A 14,069-nucleotide genomic window follows, 5' to 3' on the forward strand; every position below is an offset into this window, starting at 1 on the left:
TTGACTGTCACAATACTGTCTAATGAACCACTGAACAAACTCAAAAAATGGATAAGTATATATAAAGAGGGCATATTCTCGTTATCAATTTGCAAAATATAATTAAGTTAATTTTTTTAATGAAGCGACAGAATTATTAAAGTTCATTTTTGTAAAAAAATAAACTAAAAATGAATCAGAATAAAAAAATTGTTTTAATAAAAAAATTTACCTAGGTTTATTTTTACATGACGGCTAAAAAAAAGGAGTATAATGTATTCATGGTTCATGTATGTGAGTTTCTTTGTTCCAACATCACTTTTAAGCTGTCTGAATAGCTTCGGGTGTAGGGGTATCGTTAGAATCCTTACGTCATCCCGAACTCCTTCTTTCTATAAGTTCATTCATATATTCAGTCGTGTTTTTTAATTGTTAAGGTAAAAAAATATTTACAAAGCAAAGTCGATCTTATTGCTGTCTCTTATAGACAATTTCAAGTTGTGCAGTTAAAATTAATCTAAAATATTTTGAAAATTAGAACAAGTAAATACAATTATGTACTAACATATAAAAATACCATACAAAAGTTCAACACTTCTAGATCGGTTAAACCAAGTTTTGTTTCCTAATGCATTGCAAGCAGCAATTGCGTTAGACCTCTGTGTTTCGTAAACGCCTCGCCAGTTCACATTTTTCCGACGTCGAGTTAAAACGTTCTGTTAAATTTTCCTCGTTTAATAAACCGGTAAGTTGATTTTTTCTTTACTTGTTGCAGAAATAAATGCCATTTCTTAAAATTATTAATAATATATATATTTTTAAAACAATATAATAAAAGATGTAACTTTTAATATGACTTGTAATGTTAAAAAATTAAACAGTTTTTTTTTTTTTCATTAATGTTCTATAAAAATAAAATTTAGAGTAAAAAGTTTTTATATATTAAATTTAAAAATATTAGAACAGAACATTTCAGTTATATTTTTTTCGTGACTGTATAAATAATTTAATAACGTGATCAGATAACAATTATCTCCGAGTTGATATTAATTGATCATGCTCATTAAGTAAGTATATAGGTTTTTTCTTTTCAATCATATCCTAGTATCATCTTCGCTAACATAAATTCACATTTCAGCAAAATATATTACAAATAAATATTTACTAAAAAAATAATTTTTCGTTCCAATTCATCGCCTATTTCATCGTGAAAATTGCACTTAACTACATGTATGCATGTATGTATACATATAGTTATTTAGAAAAGTGAATATTTGTTAAAAAATCTGTTCAATAATTTGACTCAAGATGTTATGTCCCTTGTGCCAGTGTACAGGCATAACATCTTGGTTCCCGGGGTTGGTGGCGCATTGGCGATGTAAGCGATGGTTAACATTTGTTACAATGCCAATGTATGGGCGTTGGTGACCTCTTACCATCAAGTAGCCCATATGCTCGTCCGCCTTCCTATTCTATACGAAAAAACTCATTTTTGTAATTCGATATATGTAGAATTTAGTTATTAAATTTATACAAAATACATATATATTATAAATATATGTATGATTATAGATAAGGGTATAATTAATAATTAATTACTAATTATTGTTTTAACTGTTGGTTCAATTTTGCTGTGTCCTGTTATTTGTTTCGTAACAAAAAAATTCAAACAACTTTTGACAAATATATGAGTCACACTAAAATTTTTGTACCCATTTAATAGAATGTCATTTCAGAATCAATTGATTTGAATTTAGGTTAAAACATAAAAGTATCATAAATTGAATATTTATCCTTATTATAACGGTTGCAGATTAAGATGTCTGACAAATGAAGTGTCTGAAATGTTTCGTATTTTTTTAATAATTTTATGTATTTTTGTTGTCAAACATAGAACCTTATTTTGCAAACCTACTTAGTACTTTCCGACAGCCGAATCTAAGATGAGTTTCTTAAATTCGGATGGTAGATAATAGCAGCATCGACATTTTTAGTGCAATTAGTATTAGTGAAATATTACAATATAAAATAATAAACTATTAAAACAATGAAGAAACTATAATAGAACGGTACAAATAAAGTTATTTATAACTTGACTAACCCAGGTAGGTTTTATGTAAATCACTTCCAAACGCATCCAGAATTTCAATTACCGTGATATTTTTTTATTTTACGGTAATCAATCACCGTAATAATTCTAGTGGCTTCTAGAAAACATTTGTAATAAAATTATATTATTGCGAGTAATGTACATAATTGCATCATAATCTGCTTAGCAAATTTATGACACCAATCACTTCCGTTATTTCTTAAACGTTTAACCAAATATTTCACACAAAGCGGACTTATAGAAATACGTTGTAATCTTTGTTTAAAAAAACCTATATACCTATATATATATATATATACCTAACTGAAAAAGCAAATATACATAAAACTTATACCAGAAGATGTAGCGCGTTTCGAAGGATTTAGTAAATAATTTTATTATATAAAACTAAATGCGCAATAATTTACTTATCAAAACGTGAATTCTTGTTATATATATATATATATATATAAAGGTGTATTTGAATGTCTGTTTGAGATTAATATATTTCGACACTGAGCGAACACCATTGCAGTCAGCACATATTTTCATGGTATCCAATTTGTTGGAACTCTTCACTAGATGGCGTTTTATCTCATCAATTTTAATTGACACCAAAAAAAATAACCGTTTCAAGATAAATTATAAAAAACAATTAAAGTATATGAAAACTCTTAACGATGCGATCTTAACAATGAAATCCACGTGTACTATCCACTGAACCATTGTATACTACGCAACAAAACAAATAGTTTGCGTTAAAATTTTGCAATAGTTACGTGTAGACTTGACGGTATGTGGTCACCACTGTCATGACCATTTTTATAGTATAGATAGAGACATTGATATGCTTTATTGTTTTTTTTTTTTTTTTAACTAATAATGCATTCCATTAAGTACACATATAGAGCTTCTGTTTCATATACTTACTAACCTATATATAAATAGTAAAATACTTTAAAAAAATGCCTTAATTACCAAAATTTTGTATATATGCTGTTAACAGTGCAGCCAATCGTGGGTGTAGAATCAGATCAAGCTTATCATAAAAACGCAAGTGCAAGCCTGTCTGGGGACTTACCACTCATTAGATATTATACCGTCAAACAGCAATATTTAGCATTGTTGTGTTCCGTTTTGAAGTGAGTGAGTCAGTGTAACTACAAGCACATGGGACACAACATCTTACTTCCCAAGGTTGGTGGAGCATTGGCGATGTAATTAACGATTAATATTTCTTACATTGCCAATGTCTATTTTATATTAAAAAAAATATTCAACATGTCCGTAGGATAAGACTCGGTTCTAACACAGTTTGCAAGATTTGACATAAACAACAAACAGACATATCAAGTTAAATCAAAGCTTGTATTAGCTGAAGAATTTGTTTCTTTGAACTTTCTAATCTCGATATCTACCAGTCATATTAAAAAAAAAACATTTTGCACTTTGTACTTTTAAAACATTGTAATTTTAAATTGTTTTAATAATAGGCTGTAAAATTAAACCTGAGGCTATACGTAGTAGATTAAAAAAAAGTAATACTCATGTGATATTAATTAGTTACTCATAGGTACAACATACTGATATGTATCAAATTACGAAATTATATCCAAAATAAATGCTTTTGTTTATTTTATGGTGCAGAAAAAGAAAATAATAAAAAAATCAAGTGTCATTTGGTAGTTTAAAAGATATAAATAAAATCAAATATACAAAAATCTACTCCTATTACTATTAGGCTTTAAATATATACAAATAATAAAAAATAAAAATATTTACTGTACAAATCGTGACCGCGTGGAATGGTGGCCAGAATGCTAGCATCATTTCCTTTGAATCGCAGTTCCGACCCTCTGGGTGAAACCAGCCCTGTCACCAGTAGAGGCAATAAGGCACATACATTGAACTTAAAAAATATAGCCATGCAATGAACGACGCTCTAATTATAAACATATGTATTTAGGCATACATATTATATATGTCTGACGTTAAAAGAACGTGATATGAATAGATTTCCTGTTATAACAATAGTTAGTTGTCTAGTTTGGTTCAAAGTATCGTTCTTTGTGATTTGTCCTGAGTTTTAAGCGTTTTAGCTATTTATAATAATGTCCTCCAGACCGATTTCGGCCACGGCGGCCAATCTCAAGAGACATTAGCCAACTACGCAGGAGATATTATAGTGCACAAGTGTGAGCGCAAACACAGGTGCACTCTCTATTCCCTAACTCTCATAATCCGATGGGACGGCAATCCGACACGACCGGAAAGAGTTCAGGCGCAGGACCAACGGCTTTACGTGCTTTCCGAGGCACGGAAGTGTACACACTTCCTACTTCCAGACTCCGGGCTGCTACTGAGAATTTGTTTAGCTATTTATATATTAATCGTTACGACTGCAAAAATATACATAACATATTTGAAAACAAAAACATTATCTTCGAAATAAAATCTTTATTCAATAGAATATTACTACATATTGAACACTTTAGAATATTTTTTAGGAAAAAGCGTTTACATTGCCCCTACATAGTAGAATTGCTAACCCTGTATGTATGTATTTGTGTGAAACAAAGATCGAAGGTATGTTTACTCAAATATAGAATACTAAATTGTTTCCACGGCTTCATATGAGAGGGGTGGGGGGGGGTTTAAGTAGAATATATCTCTTCGTTCATGTTTTCCGTCAGTCGAAATTCGTTCAGAGAATTATTATTTCCAATTAAAATTTCCATATACTTATTTATTTATATTGAATGTAATATCGTTGTCAAATTAATATAATATATGCAAATTGTTTAAAAATATAAAATAATGGTACTGCCATTAAAAGTACTTTGGGATATCCTCCACATCAAGGTCAGTTGACAAAAAGTAACTTACGTCCAAGTAACTGTTATTATAAAAAAAAAATTAAGACACGAATACGAGACTTTTAAGAATATATAAATTAATTTGAATTATAATAGTGAAAAATTAAAAAACACGAAAACGTTTTCCTTTGTTAATTATTATTTTTATTATTACTTAATGATGACATGTAAGGTTTTCACACATCGAAATCTATTTAGTCACTTAAAATTTAAGCTAAAAGACACATACAGGAATCCTGACAACAAAACCCTTTATTTTGGGCAGTCGTGTCTTAAGATAGTACCTCTATTGCAAATGTTCTAATCCAGATTTATACAGCTATATTTAGCTATATTTTATATTGCTAGTTTTAAATAAAACTTCCATATACTTATTTATTTACATTGAATGTAATATTGTTTTCAAATTAATATAATTATTTAAATTATTTAAAAAAAAATAAAAAATCACAACACTCAAAGGTTAACCAAAACTTATTGTTAACAAATGAAATTAGGTTTTTGTTCGCTTCATACTTATTTCATTACATTAAAGTGGTATATAGAGGTGCAATACATATATACATTTTTTTCCTTCAACACAGAACGACGTGATTTATAGATAAGCTAAGAATTTGTTTAATTTATATCTCGTATATATTGTTAACATTTCTTGGCTGTACCTTTTAATACCTTTGCTATTTCTATAGGTTAATAAAAAAATATATTCTTTACCAAGTAGGTTCTTATGTGTACCTTAGAATACACATTACAAGATTTACTTAGACGTAAATCTACCGTTTTAAATTAGATTCTACCAAGAAGACTTGAGACTAAGTAACTAGTTAGTCATTTGCAGTAATAAAATTGTATATGTATGTCAATTAAATTTAATTGATGAAGATGATGTCCTTCTGAACGATTTCGGCCACGCGGCCAATCTTAAGAGGAATAAGCCAACTGCACAGGACATATTATTAGTGTGCAAGTGTGTGTGCAAACACAGATGCACGCTTCATTCCCTCACTCTCATAACCCGATGGGACGGCAATCCGACACGACCGGAAAGGGTTCAGGCAGGACCAACGGCTTAACGTACTTCCCGAGGCACGGGAGTGTATACTTCATACTTCTTGGTTCTGGTCTGGTGGTCTGCTATTAAAGTAAAACCCAATCACTCTTTTGGACCGACCCGGGGTGATCACCAGCAACCGCTAGACAAACGAGGCAATTAAAATACAAATAAATAGTAATTGATCAAATAAATTTACGATTTATTTTATTATATTATTAGCTATCACACTATATGCTATACTACTCCTAGAAGAAAAATATATATATGTATTGATATATGTTGTATGGTATATAAATGTATATATGTATCTTTGTGTATGTATTGTTTACATTTATATATATGTATGTATGATGCACTCGCCCGTTGGGTCCTGCAAACATCACTATTTGAGTGATAAGACCGTCCTTGCACGCATCATGTTGAGGTCCGCAATTTTATTTCCGCTTCTCTTAAACTTTTGTTTTTCTTTTTTTTTTTACTTGTGTCTGTCTTTTCTTTATTCCTTGTGAGTGCGCAATAAATTTGTTTAATAATAATAATAATATCTGTGTATAAACATTATCACGCTTGATTAAGCATCCTTTCATATACGTAGAGGGCCGCCAGTACAGCTATTATATAAGAGCAAACTCGAAACTAGGACTAGGGGTAGGGCTTTATGCAAGCTTATATGGGTAGGAACCATCCACTCATCAGATATCTACTATCTATCTACCGCAAAACAGCTTGGTGTTGTTGTGTTCCGGTTTGAAGGGTGAGTAAGCCATTGTAATTACAGGCACAAGGGACATAACATTCCAAATCTATCTACTGCAAAACAGCTTGGCGTTGTTGTGTTCCGGTTTGAAGGGTGAGTAAGCCAGTGTAATTACAGGCACAAGGGACATAACATTCCAAGATTGGTGGCGCATTAGCGATGTAAGCGATGGCTTACATTTCTTACATTGCCAATCTCTATGAGCGTTGGTGACCACTTACCATCAGTTGGCCCATATGTTCGTTCGCCTACCTTTAATATAAAAAAAAGATTGTGAAATATCACTTAGTGATATGCGACATTGACCGTAATAATCATAACATTTCAAGAATACACGCATCAAAATAGTATATTACTTTAAGTCGGTTATCAACATTTCACGGGTGAGTAATGAAGCGAGTTCTTAGAGAGTCAGATCAGATCTTAATCCTAAAATATATCAAAATTTCAAAATGATTTTGGTTTTCGTATCGGGTGAAATATACCTATTCTAAGTAGATGAAAAAAAATATTAAAATTTGAATATTATTATAAATATAAGTATAATTAATATTTATGTTGGCACATGTGTTTGGTATCGGACTTTACCGAGTACACTTATTTAAACCCCCTACTTAAAAAAAAAAGATTTAAAATTCAAACAATTTATATCAAAGTTCAGTCTCTCACAACCCGCGGGTCGCATAGTGAAAGCGCGCGGCAATTTTTAATTATCGTTTCGTCTGGAAATTTTCGAGTAGTGTAATCTATACTTATCTCGACTATACTTGTAACCCTTTGACATGTACTGAAATTTATAAAAAAAATAACCGAAGCATTAGTTGTCAAGTATTAATCCATATAAAAATAATTAATAAAAAAACGTTTTATTACGATTATAATTGTATTTTAAGTTTTTCAATTGTAACCAGTTTAAGAAATATTACTATTACAAGAAAAAAAAAATTACTTAAGTTAAACTCAACATCAAGATCAATTGACAAAAAATCGACGTCTAACTGATTTTAAAATATTAAGGACATAACGACACGAACAACAGACTTGTAATATGTTAATTGTTTATTTAAGGAAAACGTCAGCATAATACAAAATATGTTGACATTAATAATACAATATCAAGACAATAGAGCCAATTACTGTTTTCCATTGAATTATACAAATCTAACATATAACCTGATAGTTAACAGAAGTAGCAACACACAGTTTTGAATTAAAATAGTGAAACAGTTTGAGCAATATTAATAATTATTTATAACGTAAATAAATAATAACGCGTGAAATATTACGCGCGGCGCTTGAATATCTCATTACTTAAAAAATACCACGAAATAAAATCTTTATTTAAGCCGTGCGAAGCCGTGACGGGTAGCCAGAACTATAAATAAATAAGTTAAGTTTTTCTCCTTTTCTTGCGTTTGCAATAAAGATATTTATTATTTAACAAGAAAAGACAATAATCAACTACAATAAATCACTCTGAATGTAAAACTTGGCATGATGCTAAGTTTTGTTAACAATTAATTAAATAAAGGTCGTAACGATTTTTTTTTAAAGTAAAAATTGTAATTTTGAAACCGTTTTAATTTCGTTTAAGCATCTGGCTTTGTCCTAAAAACGTATTGATGCGAAACGTTGCTCCACTGTTTACGTACGAACTTACAAAACTGTTACTTATTTGCAATTTTACACTTGTTTCTGCACACGGATGTGCTTGCATTATGTAACGAATTAGCGTGTAGGTGTCATTCAATTAATGCGAAGTTGTTGTTGAAGTTGAATGTTGAAAGATCTCGTGTTTGAAACATTTCTAGCGTTCAAAATGGATTGAACAGATGTATTATTTCTAGTAGCACCTTCGCATTTTTTCACGCAGCACCTTCTGAAAGGGCCCTTTGGAGGGAACCGGGAAATCCCGCACAAGTGAGTAAAAACCTACTAAAATTACTACTAATTAATTGTTATTTTTGTTTATTCTCTTTTAAGAATAGCCAATATATAGTGCACATATGTTTAATGGTTTAATAGTTAGCTATGTACACCTATTTTTGACGAGTCTTCTTTATAATAATGTGCTTAGATGTGATTGGTATATAATGTATATTGTTTTTATTAAATTAAATAGTTTGTATGTATAAATATATATTTATATGATATAAAACTCCACCCACTAACTCATCATATATTCTACCGCCAAACAGTAATATTGTATTGAGTTATTAAGTTACACTACCTTATGTGCATAACCTTAGTATTGAGTTTACAGTTTAAAGGGTGAGTTAGCCATTGTAACAACAGGCAAGCATACTATTTCTTACAGTGCCAATGTCTGTAGGCAGAAATGACTATTTATCAGGTGACCCATTAGCTTTACCTATTTGAAATAAAAAATAAATTGCTGTAAATTGGTTATTCTCAATGTGACCCAAATTTACGTCAACTTTAGTTCGTACGTATTAAACACTTGTGCCTCTAAAAGCGATATACGTTACCGTACGATATGGTCTAACGACTAGAAAGGTATTCTCAAGATCAAAGTTACAAATCTGGGGTATTTTTTTTTTACAATTCCGCACTGGTAAATCGTATCGTGTGGAAACATGCGTGGTGTAAGAATTTTTGAAACTCGTGCATTTACCACGAGATAAGTAATAACAGGCAAGCACCACTGAATTTTCATGTGCTTAATTTGTGTTTATAATTCATTTTGTGCTCGGCTGCGCGTGAAAACATCGTGAGGAAACCTGTGTGTGTCTAATTGAAATTCTGCCGCATTTGTATCCACCAACCCACGTTGCAGGAGACAAGGCGTTAGCCCAGCAGTGGGGCTTTCACAAACTGTTACTTCTTTTACTTCATATTAACTAACAAAACTGGCCCCTTTACACTGTCAGTGTCGGCGATGTCCTTCTGATTTCGTTTTCGGTAACAGCGGCCATTATCACCGGAGAATAGCCAATTGCAAAGAATAGTGCACAAGTGTGTGAGCAGACATATATAGTATTTATGATTACTCATAATCCAATGGGAATACAATCCGGCAAGACCAGAATGAGTTCAGGGGCAACACCGACCGGCTTCACGTGCATTTGAAGCACGGAAGTGGGACTGTCAAGTTCCTATTTCCTAGATAATTTAATGTTTGGTCTAACATTCGGTTGTGAATTATAAGCTGACCAGCAGAACAACGAAACAATTCGTTTTAATATTATGATTAATTAACGTCTAGTGTGTATATTTTGATTAAAAAAAGTCCATAACAATTTGTCTCATGTTGTAGAAAAAAAAGATTATATCACGCCATTACAAAACACATTTACGAATGTTTTTATCTTGATTTGAAACAATGAAATTGCACGACCTTGAACTTAATTGTAAGAGCGTGACGTCACAGTGCCATTGACGTCACTACTTTGACGGCTTACTTCTTACTGTACGATGTATGATTATCAATATCGCAACTTCCAATACAATTACCTGGTCGGCTTATTGGTTAGTTTTTAAGCCTACTATTTCCGAGATCCTAAGTATTTTCTCGAAAATTCATTTAGAACTGTGTACTCTCCCGTGCCTTGGAAAGCACGTAAAGCCGTTAAGACTGCGTCTGAACTCTTTCCGTTCGAGTCGTATTGTTACATAAAATTCTTGTTAGATAAAAAATAATTACACTTAACAAGCTTTCGATTTTGATTTTGATTTCGAAATACTGTCTGGGCAGCCTAGAACATCCAAAATCTTTATTATTTAAAAGCAGTAGTCAATACAATAACAATCTAATTTCATGTTTATTACATTAATAAATTAAAAAAAAGATAAGATAACAATCAGCTTAGTATGCTAATTGCTAGATGTTCATTCAGTTAGCATAAGAAATAGATGATTACGTTTGTGATAATTTGCTTCGCACGGTTTCAAGATAGCATGAAGATTAGCAACCACCAAGAATTAGGGTAAAAAATTAAAAAAAGAGCTATTCGAATCCATTTGATAATTCCAGAGATTTTTGCTGCAAACAAACACTCTCTTCTTTATTATTTATTATACACAAACAATTTGAACAATCATTAAATATTTGTTCCGTTACAAACAATACAATAGTTTGTGACCTAAAAAGTATGTATTACATTATACATAAGATATGTTTGCTCGTTAAACCAACATTGGACCCAACGTTTTTACACATTCGTCCTTGGCCCTAAAGTTTGTGCAATTACTTGAACATTATCCGAAGATTATGCAATTGTGAATGTTACAATGACGAACGTATATACAAATATATACTTATATATGTACTATTGTGTTATTAAAAATATAACGCAAACATATATTATTTAAATTTACCGTTAATTACCGTTATTTACCGTTAGAATTCGTTGATTTTCGAATAACATATATATATATATATATAATTAGATATGATAATAATGTTTTTGATTGATTAAAATGGTAATTGTGTGAATTTTTTGCCGCATCTCTTCAGTGGAATTAACATTTTGAACCGGTGGACTTTATCTTATAAAGCTGGAGAGATCGCTGGAACGCGCTCTGGAACTACGAATCGGATTTGATAAAACTATTTTCTATTGGACAGTCTAGTTGTAGATTCTAGATTATTTCAGCGTCACGGTAGTATGCGCAAGTGATCCCGTGGCGTTTCTCGTTAAGACGGTAAGGGGTTTTTAGTAGGTATTCCGAGGTTCGGGGCTCAATCGGTGCCTTGGACACCTACGAGTCCCACATACCCGTGAAACGCGTAAATTATTTTTCGTCATTGATTTATAGTATAAGACACGCCATAATTTTAAGAAGCGTATCTCGTGATTTCTTTCATAATATCATTACATGATAGAAATAATTACGTAATTTAATGAGCATAACAATATAATAAGCGCTATTTTTGTGTCAAAGAAATGACTGATGACATTGTATACAGCATGTCACCTCTGTGATTGTGCAAGCGAAAACCAACTTATTCGACAATGTTTACAATATGGGTATTTCTATTGTTATCAAACAAAGGTAAAGAAGTAAATGTAATTGTCAGCTCATATTGATCAAAAGTGAGTCGTGTGACGTCGAATGACTTAAGAACACAAAAATTGAAGTTCGTGGATTCAAATTTGATTAACGTTTAGTTTATTACTCTCGTGTTTCTCCGTAAAGGAAAACATCATAGGGAAATTATTTTTTACATTAAAATAGAATGGAATAGAAGAGAAATCAGCCAGTGTACTTACAGGCTTAGGGACGTAATATTTTCATAACGAGGGTGGGTGGCGCATTGGCGATGTAAGGATATTTCTTACATTGCCAATGTTTATGGGCGATGGTGACCATTTTGCACCAGGTGGCCGATTTGCACGTCCGCCTTTGTATTTTACAAAATAACATAATTGGTTTTTCATAATTTTTAATATTTTCAAAATATTTTCAGGCAGCATTACAATCTAAATATATATATATATATATATATATATAATATATATATAATAAAACTTAGTTATATAGTACGTAGCTTATTATTGTATACACAGGTAATTTAATTGGTACTATATATTATATGTATCGCAATAGTTATTCTAACTATGACTGGCCTTACCTTTCTTTCACTCAAGGTCTATGAGAGATCGCTAAGCGATATGACCGACTTAGCACATTGTTTTTTTTATTTATACCAACAGATATTTAAATATTGTGCAATTAAGTATAAATAAATAAAAGAACAGAGTTTAATTCAGTTGTGATTAATCAATATTCTAAGATTCTAAGTTCTTATCCAGTTAATGAATTTGTCCTGCAGGCTTCACCATGTCATCCGAAGGCTTCTCGTCATCGGAACTGGACGCGATGCCGGACCGAATATCAGAAACTTTCAGGGGAATGACGCTGCTTGTAACTGGTGGCACAGGTTTCATGGGGAAGGTGCTAGTGGAGAAACTTCTAAGGTATATCATATTTCTTATTTTTATGTTAGTATTTATGTATAAATAGGCAAAAGCTAAACAGTTCAGTAATTTATTCTCGTCTGTTTTTCAATCGTTTTTTTTTGTAGCAGCGATTGACTGTTAGGAATATGATATATCATTAAAAATTAATAAATTTTCTTTGGTTTCATCCCACTATCTTTGATTGGGAAAATTTGTAATTTTAGTGATTCCTTGAAAATAGGCATTGCTAGTACTATTTTGTAATGTTTTGGAAATAAAACAAAGGATATATTTGTTTACTTTTATATTTTTATTGTCTAACAAAGAACAATACATCACAACAATAACCCAATGCAATTCTGAGTTTAGTTAAAAAGGTAGTAAATATTATTTGCTATATTCATTCGAATTACATAATTTAGTAACAAAGCAAAACCGGTTACGTCTGGTAAAAAGCGGATCATAAATTAATGGCTTATTTCTCAGTTCAGCGAAACAGTTTTAAGAAATAGTGTTACTTAGTTTTATATTCAGTAATTAATATTAGTTTATGGTAAAAATATTGGTTTTAAGCGGTTGAAACCAGTATTAAGCGGAATGATAAGAGAAAAAAATGATGTTACAGAAAATGTCCAGATGTTGGCAAAATAATGCTGCTAGTTCGTCCGAAGAAAGGGAAGACACCGAAGCAGCGCCTGGAAGAAATGCTCAATGATGCGGTAAGATTTTTTTAACAACTTTTAACAATAAGTAAAACAAACTTATTTTAATTAATTTAACAATTTTTTATCTGCGAGACGTATATTTTTGTTGACAATAATGATTTAAATATTACATAAATAACATATGTACAAAAAAATTATCTAAGCAATTATTTTTACGAATTGATTCCCATTAATGTATAACATGATTTATTCGATTCCTTTCGATAAAGCCAGTTAGAAACGAAAAGATTAGAAGTTTGACATGCGTTTACTTAGCCAACTTTAAATTGCCCTCGTGACGTCACGGTGTCTCTATATTCCCATTGGCTGTCTCGATGGTCTCGCGTCTAACTTGTAAGGTATGCCCAATGCCTATGAAAGTCAATCTCAAAGTGTACGATACTAATATTATAAATGCCGAAGTGAGTTCGTTTATTCATTTGTTTTTTACGCTTTTACCTCTTAACTACTCAATCATCATGATATTTTGCGTTTACGTCGTTAAGGGTACAGACTAAGTTCAATACCTTACACCCCCCTCCCTCACACTCGGCTACAGTACAGTAACAGACTCTGAATATCCCACTGCTGGGCTAAGGCCTCTTCTCCTTTTTTTTTTTTGAGGAGAAGGTTTGGAGCTTATTCCACCACGCTACTCCAATGCGGGTTGGTGGAATACACATGTG

At 31.5% G+C, this 14,069-nt stretch overlaps 1 protein-coding gene across 2 annotated transcripts in view; it reads left to right on the forward strand.

Moving 5' to 3' along the window:
• The first annotated feature begins 618 nt into the window (after positions 1–618).
• LOC126778851 (fatty acyl-CoA reductase 1) overlaps positions 619–14,069 on the forward strand; it is a 32,582-nt gene continuing 19,131 nt past the window's right edge. Inside the window, exons 1-3 of one of the 2 annotated variants that reach the window (XM_050502565.1) lie at positions 619–724; positions 12,553–12,697; positions 13,305–13,398. In XM_050502565.1, the coding sequence (XP_050358522.1) occupies positions 12,561–12,697; positions 13,305–13,398 (231 nt within the window). In that variant the 5' untranslated portion in view covers positions 619–724; positions 12,553–12,560. Of the gene's footprint in view, positions 725–8,580; positions 8,676–12,552; positions 12,698–13,304; positions 13,399–14,069 lie in introns of those variants that run through there. The other variant, XM_050502566.1, reaches the window with a different exon arrangement.

The sequence above is a fragment of the Nymphalis io genome, chromosome 27, assembly GCF_905147045.1.
Source record: "Nymphalis io chromosome 27, ilAglIoxx1.1, whole genome shotgun sequence".
In the NCBI taxonomy this organism is placed as follows: domain Eukaryota; kingdom Metazoa; phylum Arthropoda; class Insecta; order Lepidoptera; family Nymphalidae; genus Nymphalis; species Nymphalis io.